General features: G+C 36.5%; 1 protein-coding gene across 2 annotated transcripts in view; it reads right to left on the bottom strand.

Annotated features, from left to right (window-relative positions):
• Window positions 1-16,219, bottom strand: part of ACBD6 (acyl-CoA binding domain containing 6) — a 197,396-nt gene that overhangs the window by 109,159 nt on the left and 72,018 nt on the right. For both annotated transcript variants that reach the window (XM_002920795.4, XM_034666849.1), the window contains exons 4-5: window positions 15,831-15,913; window positions 5,485-5,590 (exon numbers count right to left, since the gene is read on the bottom strand). In XM_002920795.4, the coding sequence (XP_002920841.1) occupies window positions 5,485-5,590; window positions 15,831-15,913 (189 nt within the window). The remainder of the gene's footprint in view (window positions 1-5,484; window positions 5,591-15,830; window positions 15,914-16,219) is intronic.

Raw genomic sequence — 16,219 nt, 5'->3', positions numbered from 1 at the left:
GGGGCACCTGGGTGGCTCAGTCAGTTAAGCATCCGACTCTTGCTTTCAGCTCAGGTCACAATCTCAGCGTGGCAGGATCAAGCCCTTCACTGGGCTCCGAGTGCTCAGTGTGGAGTCTGCTTGACATTCTCTCTCTCTCCCTCTACCCCTCTCCCACACTTGCACTCTAAATAAATAAAATCTTAAAAAAAAAAAAAAGAAAAGAAAGAAAGAAAGAAACCTTGTGAGGAAAAGAGTAGCTTTGAAAAAACTCCACCAACCCAGAATTATGTATCCTGAGAAATTCTCCTTCAAAAACGAAGGAGAAATAAAGACTTTCTCAGACAAACAAAAATTGAGGGCATTTGTTGCCAGTAGACCTTGCAAAAAATGTTAAAAGAAGTTCTTTAGTGGGGTGCCTGGGTGGCTAAGTCATTAAGCATCTGCCTTCGGTTCAGGGTGTGGTCCCAGGGTGCTGGGATCGAGCCCCACATCAGGCTCCCAGCGGAGCCTCTCCCACTCCCCCTGCTTGTGTTCCCTCTCTCACTGGCTGTCTCTCTCTCTGTCAAGTAAATAAATAAAATCTTTAAAAAAAAAGAAGTTCTTTAGAAAGAAGCAAAATAATACAGGTCAGAAACTATAATACAGGTCAGAAACTTGGATTTACATAAAGAAAAGAAGAACAGAGAAGAAGGAATAAGTGGGAGCAAAATAAAAACTTTTGTTTTTATTTTTTTTAAAAAGATTTTATTTATTTATTCGACAGAGATAGAGACAGCCAGCGAGAGGAGGGAACACAAGCAGGGGGAGTGGGAGAGGAAGAAGCAGGCTCACAGTGGAGGAGCCTGACGTGGGGCTTGATCCCATAACGCCGGGATCATGCCCCGAGCCGAAGGCAGATGCTTAACCGCTGTGCCACCCAGGCGCCCCTGTTTTTCTTATTTTTGATTGGTCTAACAGATAACAATTTGTTCAAAGTAACAGCAACGTTATGCTCAATTATGTATGCTCATGTATCATATATATATATGCTTTTATGTATGCTTATATGTAAGTGAAATGAGTGACAGCAATGATACAAGGGACTGGAGGAATAAATTAAGATTATTTTATTATTATTACCTTATTATTATAAGATACACTATTCATGAAATGGTATCATGTTATCATGACAATAGACTTGGATTAGTTGTAAATGTATATTGCGAACTCCAGGGCAACCACCAAAAAAGGTTAAAAAAAAAAAAAGAAAAAAGAGGCCTAACGGATAAGCTCAGAAAGGAGAGAAAATGGAATCATATTAAATCCTGAATTAAAACCACAAAAAAGTAGAAAAAGAGAAGACAAAAACAGGAACAAAGAACGAGTGTAACAAATAGAAAACAGTAGCAAAAATGATAGATACTAATCCAACTATATCAATAATCACTTTGTATGTCAATGGTCTAAATACACCAGTTAAAAGGCAGACTGTCTCAGTGGATCAAAAATATAACCCCACTATATGTGTCTATAAGAAACCCACTTAAAATATAATGACACATATAGAGTAAAAGGAAATGTTTGGGGAAAATTATACCATGCTAATAAAAAGATAATAAAAAGATCCATGGTTGGAGCAGAGAAGGGAGTATAATTAGGCAGAACACATAGGATTTTAACGGCAGTGAAAATATTCTGTATGATATTAAAATGATGGATAGATGTCATTATACATTTGTCCAAACCCACACCAAGAGTCAACCTTAAGGTAAACTATGGACTTTGGGTGATTATGATGTATCAATGTAGGTTCACCCTTGGCAAAAAATGTACCATTCTGGCGAGTGATGTTAATAATGGGGTTGGCTATACACATGCAGGGGGCAGGGGGTATATGGGAAGTCTGCACCTTCCTCTCTATTTTACTGTAAACCTAAAACTTCTCTAAAAAAATTAAGCCTTTAAAAAAAAAGAGTTGGGGCGCCTGGGTGTCTCAGTCGGTTGGGTGTCTAATTGGTTTCTGTTGGCTGGGGTCACGATCTTGGGATCATGGGATTGAGCCCCTCACTGGGTTCCTGGTGGGGAGTCTGCTTATCCCTCCCCCTCCCAAACTACCCCTTCCCCCACACGTGCATGCACTCTCTCTCTTTCTCTAAAATAAATAGATGAGTGAAATCTTAAAGTAAGTGATCTTCATTCATTTCTTCATTATATTATCACTTTTCATTCATATTATTCATTAAAAATAATCAAGATGGCTAAAATTTATTGAGTGCTTGTTATGTATCAGGTATTGTTTAAGTGTTTTATATATATTAACTGATTAATCCTCAAAACAATGCTGACACAGGTACTATGATAATCTCCATTTTATACATTAAGAAACTGAGACACAGAATAAACTTGACAAAGGTCATATAGCTAGGAAGTGATAGTGCTCACATTTGAACCCATGTAGCCAAGCTCACCACAATTATAATATACTTCTTCTCTTTTTCTTTTTTTTTTTTAAAGATTTTATTTATTTATTTATTTGACAGAGACAGACAGCCAGCGAGAGAGGGAACACAGCAGGGGGAGTGGGAAAGGAAGAAGCAGGCTCCCAGCGGAGAAGCCTGATGTGGGGCTCGATCCCAGAACGCTGGGATCACGCCCTGAGCCGAAGGCAGACGCTTAATGACTGTGCCACCCAGGTGCCCCTGCTTCTCTTTTTCTTTTAAAGATTTATTTATTTATATTGGAGAGCAAGCAAGAGAGAGAGAGAGAACGAGCACACAAGTGGGAGGAGAAGGGAGAGAGAGAATCTCAAGCAGACTGTGTGCTAAGCATGGAGCCTGATGTGGGGCTCAATCTCATGACCCCAAAATCACAACGTGAGCTGAAACCAAAAGTCAGACACTCAACCAACTTCACCACCCAGATGCCCCTATAATATACTGCTTCTACTTATTCATTTAATCATTCATTAGTCGGTCAAATATTTATTGAGCATATGGAATATGCCCAAAACTCTAACTGAAACATTTTCAACATGGAATATCTCAAAACAGTTACCTTTCTCAGGAAGCTACTAGAGGAAATGCTTCATCAAAACTGGGGAACAAATAAAAAAGGAAGCTACTGGAGGAGACACTTCGTCTAAACAAGGAAGTAAACAATAAAAGGCCTGGGATCCAGAAAACAGAAGACTCCAGGAGAGAAGGGAAGGGAATCCCCAAGAAAGTGGTAAAGCATAATCCCAAGATGACATCTATACAACAGGCCAAGAGAGTACCCAGTTGAGATTAGAGAAGAAAGGAGAGCTCCAGAAGGGATACCACTAAAACAGTATGGGGTTGATTACCTGATGTGTGTGACTGCACAGAGAAGACCTCTGTTGGGCAATTTGAGGAAAGAAGTAATGACAGAAACATAGACGATATAACATAAAAACAAAAAAAGAAGCAATTATTAGCCTTTAGAAAAACAGAATGTTGTACCATGGCATGCAGATTATATTATTCATAATTATATAATTATTCATTTCCTTCCCACCTGTGCATTGCTTCCCTATAATCAGAAGAGGTTGCCTACCATCCAGACCTGGAGTTTGGCCTCGTGACTTGTTTTGGCCAAAGGAATGTGAGTAGAAAATGACATGTGTTACATCCAAGCAAAAGCTTTAAATGTTATTTGTGGGGTCTGATTCTGTCTGCCCTTAGTTCTGCCCCAGACAGTGTCTATCCACTGAGATTGGATCTCAGAATGAGAATGAGAAGACACATGAAATTGAGATGAGCTGAGCCCAAACAAGGCTAGCAAACACAGCAGAGTCTGACTGATCCAAAACCCTTCTGAAATATAAGCAAGAAATGTAGTTATTAGTCACTGAAATGTGGCTAACAGCAAAAGCTGACTAGTACACACAGTAACCTAAAGCTCAGCAATGAGCATAATTTACATAGAAATAATAATATAATTACACCTATAATTAATTATAAAATAATAATAATATTTTAACATTGATTCCGTAGAGATTCAATCAGAAAATAAAACTAAATGTGATATAACTGTCAGGAGGGTGGGAAGAGGAGAGGGGATATGAGTAAAAGAGCTAAATCCTAATATAGCAGAAAAGAAAATCAATAATGGCTAAAGTTGGAAAATCAAGAGATACATATATGTTATTTAGAAATATGCAGGTAAATTACAAAAGTTACAACGAAAAGAATTGAAAGTTTTTGCCTCAAGGAAGCTAGAGTCCATGTGAGAAGGGTACAGGTAAGGGAATACTTTTTTGTTAGAAGACTTATAGTACTGATTTTTGTTGAACTACCTATATGTATTAATTTTATAAAAATCTTAACTCCAAGTACAAAAATAAAAAACAACAATAAAATCAAGGGAAACAGTAACATCTGATTTACAAAAAAAAAAAAAAATCTAATCCTGAAAGGAAAGAAAACACCAACTGTTTGTTTCATTACTTAGGGAAGAATAAACACTATTACTGGTCCCCCTATACTACAGAATTATAGTCTTTCTAGATGACATTGACAATATATTACAGGAAAGACACTGCCTAAAAATCAGATATTAAGGGCTAACCTGTATAAAGATTATTATTGATTATTTATCTACTCCACACCTTATCTATGATCACTGTATGTCTTCTTCCTAACAATCACCACCTTTCAGTCATTTTGATCACCTTTCACTCATCAAAGAATGAGTAAAATGAGTAAAACTGAATTAGTAAATTTTACTCCATTTTTAACAACTGTAATTCAGGGACAGTTTAAGCTCAATATGTGAACAGTTTTATTCACAAAACAAATAAATTAAAAAGTAATATATTTCACAAAATAGTTTAGTATAGAATCCCTTTACGTAGCAGGCCCACATTTAAATGAATGGATTTACCAGGGCGCCTAGGTGGCTCAGTCAGGCTGACTCTTGATTTCAGCTCAGGTCATGATCTCAGGGTTGTGAGATCGAGCCCCAGATCAGGCTCCGTGCTGGGTGTGGAGCCTGCTTGAGAGTCTCCCCCTCCGCCCCTTCCACCCTCACCCCATCTCTCTCTCTTCCTCTCTTAAAAAAAGAAAAGAAAGAAAAAAGAAAGAAAAAGGAAGAAAAAAAAAAGAATGGTTTTATCAAAATTCTGACACACTGTTTCCTAGAAATATATTTACTGAGCAAAGGACAATATACCTGTTTAAAGTATGAGAGAAGACACTAAAACTGTATATAAATATTTTTATATTACCTATAGATTTCACTTATTAAGTTAACAGTCTCTCCCTTTATTGTGAAAAAACAAGTTATTTGACTGCAGCAAGTTTCAGCTAGTAACTTCCACGACATCAATGGATGGATACATACATAGAAAGTATCTTAACTGGATAACACCATCGCATATAGATATTCTGATACAATCTCAACCACACTATACTTTGAGCTGTAGTTCATAGGCCATTTCAAAAAAAGCATTAGGGCAGAATAACAAAGTATAAGAAAATAATTAACAAGGCATGTTTTCCATACCTCTTCATCTTTCATATTCACATCCACATTTTTCGATTTGATGACTTCGGTTACATGGTCAATGTTGTTTTCCCTGCAGTAATCAAATATGTTTTTGTCTTCTTCCCTAATTAGAGTAAAAATAAAAAGTGTTTGTCATACTAGATAATACATAAAAGTTACATATTTTTAACACATCCTGTTTACTGCTGACAAACATCAATGGAATTTGTTTTCATAAAGACTTTTACATGAGTAATAATGGATTTTCCATTAGACATAATAGATCCAATCTCTAAAGACTAAAGTTCTTAGTAACTAAAATTGGGAAAAGCTTCATCTGCTTTAACAACTTACACCATACACTGATGAAACACCTTAAGTACATTTTCTCAGCCCTCTTCCTCTCCCCAGTTCCTTTTACACACTGACAGGCACAGATTTCCTGACTCAGATTTTTCAACAGTAGCACTACAATAATGAGGTTATTTGCTGTTGTCTATACAGAGGTCTCAAAAGATCAGGACACAGCTTACTACCTGTAATACAGGATGAAAGAATAAGTTGATTGCTACCCAAGTTTAAAATATATACATATATGTGTGTGTGTGTACACACACACATATATACATACATACACATATACACTAATGTAATTTTCTTAAAGGAAAGACAGAAAGCATTTTTCTTAAGGGAAAGACAGAGCATCACAAAATTCAGAAATCTTCATGAGATATTAGAAACAAAGACTAGGAACAAAAAGGGAAGCATATTATACCCAGCACTATTCTAAGTATATTGGTGGACTAAACTCATTCACTCTTATCCAACAATTTCACAAAGAAACAGGTAAAGAGAAATCATATGACCTGCCAAATGGCATCACATTTATCAAAGGTAAGAACAAGAGCTCAATCCGATCAACTGATTCTGTGTATAGTACATTTCTCAATCATATCAAGCTGCATCTCGACTAGTCTGCTAGTCTATTCTATAATCTAATGCTGAAGTTCTTAAATGAGGTTTATGAGTTCTCTAAAATAGTATACAGAATCGTGTAAATGTGTGTGCATTTTTCTGAGTGTGTTGCGTGTATGTGGGGGTATGGGAGCTTCAATGAAGAGTCTCAAAAAAATCACTAATTCCCGAAAGGGTCAGTAATTTGGAATATTAGCATTGAAACTGTTCTATATGTGGACTACATTTTCTGGACAGGCATAAAAGGATGCAATTTGAGTTCCAAAAATTATACTAGTATGTTTTATAACCTGCAGAGCCATAGCTTCCATTCATCAGGAATGAAAGCAATTGGCCTTAGGAGTTCTTCTATCTTAAAAGGCAATTTAAATACCTTAAACCCTATAAAAAGCTATTTTCACTCAGAGGTAATTAACTTAAAACACCCTACTTTGGCATTAACCATCTATGCTTTCCTTATGCAGGTGATGTATTTAATTGAGCACCTACTACATGCAAGGCATTGGGCAAGATTCTGTTGATGACACAAGGATAAACAAGAAACTTTAGGTTCAATACATGTAGAGTGCACTCGGGATGAGAAAATCTATATACGATTAACATAAGGTGAAGATGGATCTTTAAAAAGGCCTGTAAGAGTACAGAGTTCAGCTGGAGAAAATGAGGTAGACTTCCAGGAAGAAACAGGTTTAAAAGGAATATGAAAATGTCCATTTTGCAGAGGAGAAAATGCTCTTTCAGATCACTTACTCTGAAAGAAAACAGAGAGGTCTGAGGCCAAAGCCCCAGAATGGAGAAGTATGACTTTTAAAATTAAGGCTGTATATAATACCACTTTAGCTATACTTAACTATCACAAAAAACACTGTTTCTGTGAAACTGTATTAAAAATTCTGACTTGGGTTGGGAATAATGGGGACCTACTACTTTCATCCAATCCAGTAAGAGAGGCCCCTCTAATTCAAGAGGCAGCAACTCTAACTGCGAGAGAAAGGACCATATCATTTTGAATCATAACAAAAAATGCACTACTCCCCAGTTGTTCTGAACTTGAAAATAATGGAGAGTTGTTGGTGGGGCACAGAAATGAAGGTAAGGAGAATCCCTGGGATGCAGGCTACCCATACCCAGTAACGCGTAAGGGTTATTCACAGATGGTGAGGACCTTTCTCAACCTATGGGGTCTTTCTTCCTGAATCCCAAATGTGTGTGTATACTTAGGCCTTAACCAGTAAAAAGAATAAATATAGTAAACTTATTTACATTTTTATTTAATATATTTTATATTTTCAATGTTTATTATGCCTCACTTATATAAATTATTTTGTTTGGGTATATGAATGTTTTGGAGGGCAGGGGCATTTTTTTCATCAATACAAGTTCATCATCTGTTGGTTTATCACCACTAAATACATCAGGCACATAGAGGACTTATAAAATGCTTACAGGTGCAATATACAATGTAAATTAAGTATCAAAAAGAAATTCAGTAAAATCACCACAAATGTGCCACAAAGCTAAGTGACTAAGACAAAAAAGAAAACTTAAGTGATACTCTTGGGCTTCGGTGCTTAGTCCTCACTCCAAGATTGACTCTATTACTTGCCAGCAACCAAGCTGTCTTTATACAATGTCACCACCTAGTGTCCAAAATGGAGAAACAGCTGGAGCAACAGCTTTCCACGTCTCTTTTCTTGCCTCCAACAAGATTATGTACAATTTACAAATCTAATTCTCCTTTCCTGTCTACATTTCCTTGTTAATACAGCATTCTGTCAGCAATCTTTCCCTCTATAACCATACTTACCTTAAGTAAAACACGTGCAAATGAATTCAATCATCACCAAATACAGTAGAGCCTAAACAGATGTTAGAGCTCGTCCACATGTTCTCACTTTATCTTCCTTTCTCTTGTTTCTTAGCCAGTTATCTTTCTCTCTCTTTGCTGAATTGAGTGATAAAATTACCATATCCATTCTCTATGGATAAGCAAGAGTTGTGGCCAAGATACCACCTTCAAAGATATCCCACATTATCCCTAGGAAAAGACAAAAGGTCTCTTTCTCTACTCCAGTTTTTCTGAAATTGACAGAAAATACGATTGTATATCTAAAGGAGAAAAAAAAAATCAGTGGTTTTCTTTGAAATTCTTTTCTTTTTTAAAAGATTTTATCTATTTATTTGTCAGAGAGAGAGAGAGAGAGAAAGACAACACAAGCTGGGGGAGTGGCAGGCAGAAGGAGAAGCAGGCTCCCAGCTGAGCAAGGAGCCCAGGACCTCCGGATCACAACCTCAGTCGAGGGCTGACACTTAACCAACTGAGCCACCCAGGCGCCCCTGAAATTCTTATGAAATATGAGGACACGCCCTTATGGAAGAAAGGAATGGAGTTTAGGGGCGCCTGGGTGGCACAGCGGTTAAGCGTCTGCCTTCGGCTCAGGGCGTGGTCCCGGCGTTATGGGGTCGAGCCCCACATCAGGCTCCTCTGCTAGGAGCCTGCTTCTTCCTCTCCCACTCCCCCGCTTCTGTTCTCTCTCTCGCTGACTGTCTCTATCTCTGTCAAATAAATAATAAAAAATAAAATCTTAAAAAAAAAAAGAATGGAGTTTAAGTATGGTTATCTTTCATCAATCACAGGAAGAACAGATCCTTGCATACTCCTAAAAATGTTACCTGTACTACTTTCAACAAAGATTGCATTTTCATAACAAAAGAGTATTTCAAACAGGTTTCACAGCAAGTCACCTAGAGTCCATTAGCTACTATTTCACCTCCCTTGTAGAATTAAAAAAACACAGTTATGGGACTAGCTCAGATATCTAACTATTTAAGAGATATATTCAATAAATATATATATATATATAGCAGCATAGTACGGCAACAGCAAAGTACTAATCACGTGACCCTGGGCAAGTAACCTCAGCTGAGTCTCAGTTTCCTCATCTATAAAATAGGGATATTCCTCATCTGAAAAACAGGGATATTAATACCAAGAGTACCTTCGTTCTGAAGACTAAGTGAAAGAATATATATAGCATACGTAGTATGGTAACTAGCATATAATTAGTGGCCAATAAATGTTAGTTGGTATTATTACCTTAAGATTTCAATATATGTTATATGCTGGGTCATTTCTCATATACCCTCATACAACACTGTCAATCAATTCATCTAACAACTATTAATTAGACCTTTAAGGAAATAAAAATAAGCCAATGTGGGTGGAACAGCGTCAATAAGGGGAGGAGGGGGAAATGACATTAGATAAGATGATAAGGGACAGTGTAAGACATGTTAAGAAATTTTAGATTTTATCCGAAGTGCCATGAGAAACCATTAAAGGACTTTAAGCAGGAGAGTGATACGATGATATGGGTTATAAATCCAGGGAGGAGACAGCAAAGGAAGAAGGAATCCATTCTGTAGTGTCCTAGCCAAGAGATGATGATTGTTTAAGAGTAGTGACAGAATTGGCAAAGGCATGGTAGTGGTGATAATGAAAACTTGATGAATTTGGATTATTTTGGAACATGAAGAAACAGAATTTCTGATATATTAAGGAATGAGGGGGAGAGAGTAGACGAATGTGACATAAGAAACCCAGGAATGACATACTTTACATAGAATACTGGTAAAATACCTAATACATATATAACATTGTATATTGGGTAAAATTTGTAAATAAAACCATGTAATTAATGTTACAATGCCTTTTTCACACAGAATTCCAACTTCAACAAACACCAAACATTTATTACCATATACAATGCAATCAGCAAAGTTGTCATAAATTGAAAGGCAGTGAAATGAACCAAAATTGCTTGCTTTCAGTATTGAGAGAATAGCTGATAATAATTAAATGGGAGTTAAGAAGATGACTTACAATTCTAGCATCTTTGCTACACTTTTAAAATATGTTCCTTTAAATATGTCTATAAAGCATTTTAACAGAGGAAAACATTTATTTATATTATGTATAATACATATACCACCTTTTATTATAATAGATACAGTATACCCATAACTTATGTATCTTTATACGTGCACACACACACATACACTAAAAACTTTGTGAGTCTAAGTGCCTAGCATTTCACAGGTACTATATAACGATAAGGATAAGATTAGAGGGCAGACAGAAAAGAGACAACAAAGTGAGGAAAAGGAAGAGGGTGAAGAAAAAAGAAAGAAGAAAAGGAGAAAGGAGAAGATGATGGTGTTAGCTGAGGAATGACCCCTTGTTCGGAAAGGGCTGTTGATCTACAAACAGGTGGCTCTACCTATATGCTTGGTTGGCATCATGACACTAAGCACATAAGAAAAGGGTGAATATGAGAGCCAGGAGACTCTTACAACAGTTACTGTTTATGGCAAGACCTGCTTGTCCCAAGGGACCCATTTTCACATAATCTATAATTATCTCTTCGCTTTAATCGCCTTGTCATTCCTAAGGCTCTCCTGGGCACTGGAAGAGGAAAAGCTCATTAACTAAACCTTTTCTCCTCTCTCCAGCCACCCATGGCTTTTAATTGCTTGGTGTGTTATTATCTAGGAGTGCAACTGGGATCATTTTCATAAGAAAGGGATGTAGAGAGGAGGAAGGGAGCCATGAGTCCCTGAGGTATGCACCACAGAAAAACCTTTGCTTTCTCAATTATTTATGCCAGCTGAGGTTTTACAGGCTGAATAAATCCATAACTCAAGTTCATTCTGAGCAGTCAGATTCTCAAGGGGGAGCTGCCCACTTGCCTATACACACTTGTGTAGTCCTCAAAGAACAACCAGAATGTAACAAGACATATGTCATCCAATTTATCACCTATCACCAAAGTGTTAACACAACGTTGATCACGGGCAACACAGTGAAATAGGGAAGGATTTCACTACTACCAGCCAAAGGGATGTAGGGAAGCAGGATAATCTTTTTGGTGCTGAGGACAGTGGTATCAATGGGATAGGAGTATCCCAGAATGACTTAGCCCCAATTGAAAGCAAAAAAATCCAAATATTCAAATTTTAAAATATAAAATATGCATAACATATACTCTTAAAATTTTGGAGTCTTACATGGATTTGTCCAAACAGATTGTTATCTAACAATGTGAATGAAGCTTTGAATAAATAACTGAGTGGAATTTTATACCATCTGATTTTACAAATCACTTAAAAATAAAACAATGTCATATATATATAACATATATATATATGTTATAGCTTTTTCTCCAATTATACCTCTTTCAGGAAAATTTTAAAGTACAATTTATGTGTAAGGGATAAGCTTTTAAGTTTTATGTTTTATGTTTTCATTCCAGTTCATATTTTTACCAAAAATACAAAATTAAAGCGTAATCACTTTCACTGTAGTTTATTATATATATATTATGCCACTTTATAATCACAACTAAAGAGCAGCCAATCAAAAGATATTTCTAAAATATTTTCAAAATCCAGTGTTGTTTACAAATTTTTAACTTTATAAGTCAATGATGAAAGCATCTCTTTAAAATTCTACAGGCTTTTGCGTCTGACCACAGCAGTGACCTCTGGTATTTTCTGCCAAAACAGTTCATTTGTCTCACAGAACAACTAATCAATTCCAGAGTCCATCAATCATCTTAGTTGTATACTGGTCTGGTCTTGCTTAGAGAAAGTCCAGATGGCTGCCTGTCTAAGCGGGATTAATAAAATTCTGATAGATTACATAGCATCAAACTACAAAATATAACAGGGAAGACCAAATCTTATCGCAGGGTAGAATAGACACTGTATATGCTTCATTTATTGTATTTTTAATTCTTGCGCTAATTTCTCAGTTTATGTGTCAACTTCTAGATAAAACCTTTTAGGTATACAAGTCACCAAAAGTGATTTCTTGTTAAGTGAGTCAGTATATGTAGTGCAGAAGCATTTGACTCTTAGCAAAGCCCCATGCTTATTAATCAGGGCTTTTTCTGCCCATCTGCAGTATAAATGAAACACATCTGATCTCAAGACTAGAGCAACTGTCTGTGAGTTAAAAGATTTGTCACTCTCTTGTGTCTATAGTTCCAAACACAGATTCTAATAGTACTGGCTCTTCCTTTCTTATTTTCCATTTTCTTTTGCAAAAGCAAACAACCTGTACTTAGTACTATAACCAGACCGACACGTGACTTTAGCTCCTAACATAAGCCCTGTGCACTGGGTCCCTGCTGTGGGGGTTCTGTGCTGAATAACAATACTAATAAAAGTTCACAGTTATATAGTAACTGATTTTGTGCCAGATACTGTTCTAGGATGCCTGTGTATACATATTCACATAATCCACGTAAGTGTCATATGAGAAAGGTAATACAATCACCCCCATTTTGCAGGTCACAGAGCTAATAAGTGGTGGAACCAACATTTGAATGCTGGCAGTTTGGCTTCATGGTATTTTATATTTAATTAGCCTCACACTATATCTTCTCCATTACACTACAGACCAATAACCAGCTTCATAATGAAAAATTGGTGTCAGTGGGCACCTGGGTGGCTTAGTCAGTTAAGCAGACAACTCTTAATTTTGGCTCAGGTCATGATCTCAGGGTCGTAAGATCCAGCCCCACATCAAGCCCCTCGTTAGGCTTGGCGCTTATCATAGGGTCTACTTGTCCCTCTCCTGCCCCGTCCCCCCAAAATAAATAAATAAAATCTTTAAAAAAATGGTGTCAGGGCTCTAGAATATTAACACAGAGATCTGTACCTATGATACTATATTGTCACTTTCTGTGACAGAGTAGAAATAATGGTCAGAACCAAAACAGGCTCGGAATTGGCCCCAGGGGCCCTTGGCTCAAGCACATTTACAATAAAACAAAAATAGGCCTTATCACCTACAATGCACATTAGTCAGGAAAGCTGCCAGAACAATGGAGCCCAAGCTTTATCAAATGAGTTTATTAGATACTGATTTTCCTGATCTTTAAAAATATAAAAAAATTTTAGAGGACTATATATTAAAATATCCAAAAAGACCTTCAAAATCCTTTTTTAGCGGTTCCTGGGTGGCGTAGCCGGTTAAGCCTCCAACTCTTCATTTCAGCTCAGGTCATGATCTCAGGGTCGTGAGATCGAGCCCTGGTCAGGCTCCATGCTGAGCATGTGGAGTCTACTTGGGATTCTTTCCCTTTCTTTCTGCCCCTCCTGTTCGTGCTCTCTCTCTCTCCCTTCTCTCTAAAGTAAGTAAATACATAAATAAGTACAAAATAGTGTTCTTTTTAAAAACGCTGATTCTACAGAAGAGAACTTTTCCTTTCACCTAAGTTTACCATTTAATATTTCTAAAACCCTAAAAAACCTACTGTCACTTTCACCTCAGCCGAACATAATTCTGCCAAGAAACTGCAATTAACATCAGTTAAAGCACAACTTCCTCTTGGAAAAATAAAACACCAAGTATATTTCACCTAAGTACCAGCAAAATTTGATTACATGAACTTCTACAAATAGCCTGTATTCATTGTTGCAACAGCACTCTTATACTTCAGAAACAATAGGTATCACATCTGATCCTTTATTGAAATAATCCAACATTTCAGTTTAGAGCAATTTTTATCATGATCTAGTTTATTATAGTGGAATTCAGTTTAATTACAAAATGATTTCTCGAATTAAGAAAATGACTAAGTGCTGTGATTTCTGATCTGCTATTAGTGATGGCAAAATTAATGTCTGTAATAGTTAAAAGGCTTTCAGTGGTTCACATTCATATTTCCCACTGTTTCATATCTTAATAATATGTTTCAGAATACATAAGAAGACTAAAATTTAGATGACTTAAAAAATAAGGCCAAGACTAAAATCTTAGAAGAATGTGTCACATGACTTCAAAGCAGGACAAAATCCTTTTCCTGATTTTCACACAGTGCTGAAAGAAAAAAATTAACCAAGAAATTTTATACATAACATATAAAATGTAAGATCCTGTTAAACAATACAAGATGACCATTAAGAATTTTTTAAATTGTGGTTAAAAAAACCCCACATAGGGGCGCCTGGGTGGCATAGCGGTTAAGCGTCTGCCTTCGGCTCAGGGCGTGATCCCGGTGTTATGGGATTGAGCCCCACATCAGGCTCCTCCGCTATGAGCCTGCTTCTTCCTCTCCCACTCCCCCTGCTTGTGTTCCCTCTCTCGCTGGCTGTCTCTATCTCTGTCGAATAAATAAATAAAATCTTTTAAAAAAAAAAAAACCCACATAACACAAAATTTACCGTCTTAACCATTTCTAAAGTTTATAGTTCAGTACTGTTAGTATATTCTCATTGATGCACAACCAATCCCCAGCATTTTTATCTTGCAAAACTGAAACTCTATACCCATTAAATAACAACTCCCCATTTCCTACTTCCTCCAGCTCCTGACAACTGCCATTCTACTTTTTGTTTCTATGAATTTGAATACTCTTGATACCTCCATATAAGAGGAATCATACTGTATTTATCTTTTGATGAATGGCTTATTTACTTAGCATAATGTCCTTAAGGTTCATCCATGTCCTATAGCCTGTGTCAGAATTTCCTTCCTTTTAGAGGCTGAATAAGATCCTATTATACGTATAGACCACATTTTGTTTATCCATTCATCTGTCAATGGACATTTGGGCTGCTTCCACCTCTTCTTGGCTATTATGAACAGTGCTGCTATGAACACAGCGTTCAAATAGGTCTTTCAGATCCTGTTTTCGTTTTTTGTATATAAAACCATAAGCTGAATCATATAGTAATTCTTTGAGAAAGCTCCACAATATTCTCTTTAGTGTAGTCTTTAGTGTTTTATAGTCAACATGATTTTTAATCTTCAAAAGAAATAATGGTAATTTCACAATGACAACAAAAAATTCAACTTTTTTTTCTAAAAAAGAACAGAAACAATTTTTAGAAATTGTATAAGCTTCATGGGACTAAATCAACACCTTTCCTTACATACTTCAGTTCAGATTGCAGCCATACCAAAAAAAAAAAAAAAAAAAGAAGAAGAAGGGATAATGGCATTTTTATCAATATTGCGAATAACCCTAAACACAAATACACACACACTCACACACACAAAGAAATAAGGTATTCTGAGGAAAACTAACAACATCAACAACAGAAACCCACAGCTTTAGATTGTGTGAGACACAAAATGCTGCCCTATCACTCCTTATGTGGTGGGAAAAGTTACTATCTGGCACTGATTCAGACACTTACTGATTTCAAAGATAATATACCTAAAGAATTCTTTCCTGCTATTTATTATACTACTAGAGATATCAGCAAATTAGTTGCATATTAAGAAAAAGTTCTTCACAGATGGAAGTTTTCAGAATTAAAAATACACATACACAGATGTTTGTATTTCTATTATCAAAGACCAGAAGAAAAATTACCTGATGATTTCTTCGTGATACAGAGAACTAACAACAGGCCCACCAAAACCAGTATTTGCTTCTTTTCCTTTCTTCTCTGGTGACTGTAGGAGGACAGAAGATGAAAAAAAGACACATGGATTAAGGTAGTAGGTATTTAAAATAGTTACAAAATACTACTTTGCTAAGGAACTAAAGATTTGAGGCCCACCATTTTTCAAAGGCCCTTGTAACAATTTCAAGATGGTATCCAAAAGGTAAGACGACCCTCAGGTCATCAGACTAATGGAATGAGTACCCATAGCAAACCAAGGCCATCTCTCTACTGTGCTCTCGAGCCACCGAAAGCCCACCATTCCCTTAGCTGATTATAAGATGTCAGCTTTGTTTACTGCGGAAAATATTGATGC

Source organism: Ailuropoda melanoleuca, chromosome 8 (assembly GCF_002007445.2).
Source record: "Ailuropoda melanoleuca isolate Jingjing chromosome 8, ASM200744v2, whole genome shotgun sequence".
NCBI classification, from domain to species: Eukaryota; Metazoa; Chordata; class Mammalia; order Carnivora; family Ursidae; genus Ailuropoda; species Ailuropoda melanoleuca.
Note: the sequence above shows the minus strand (reverse complement) of the source record. Positions and strands in the feature narration are given on the sequence as shown.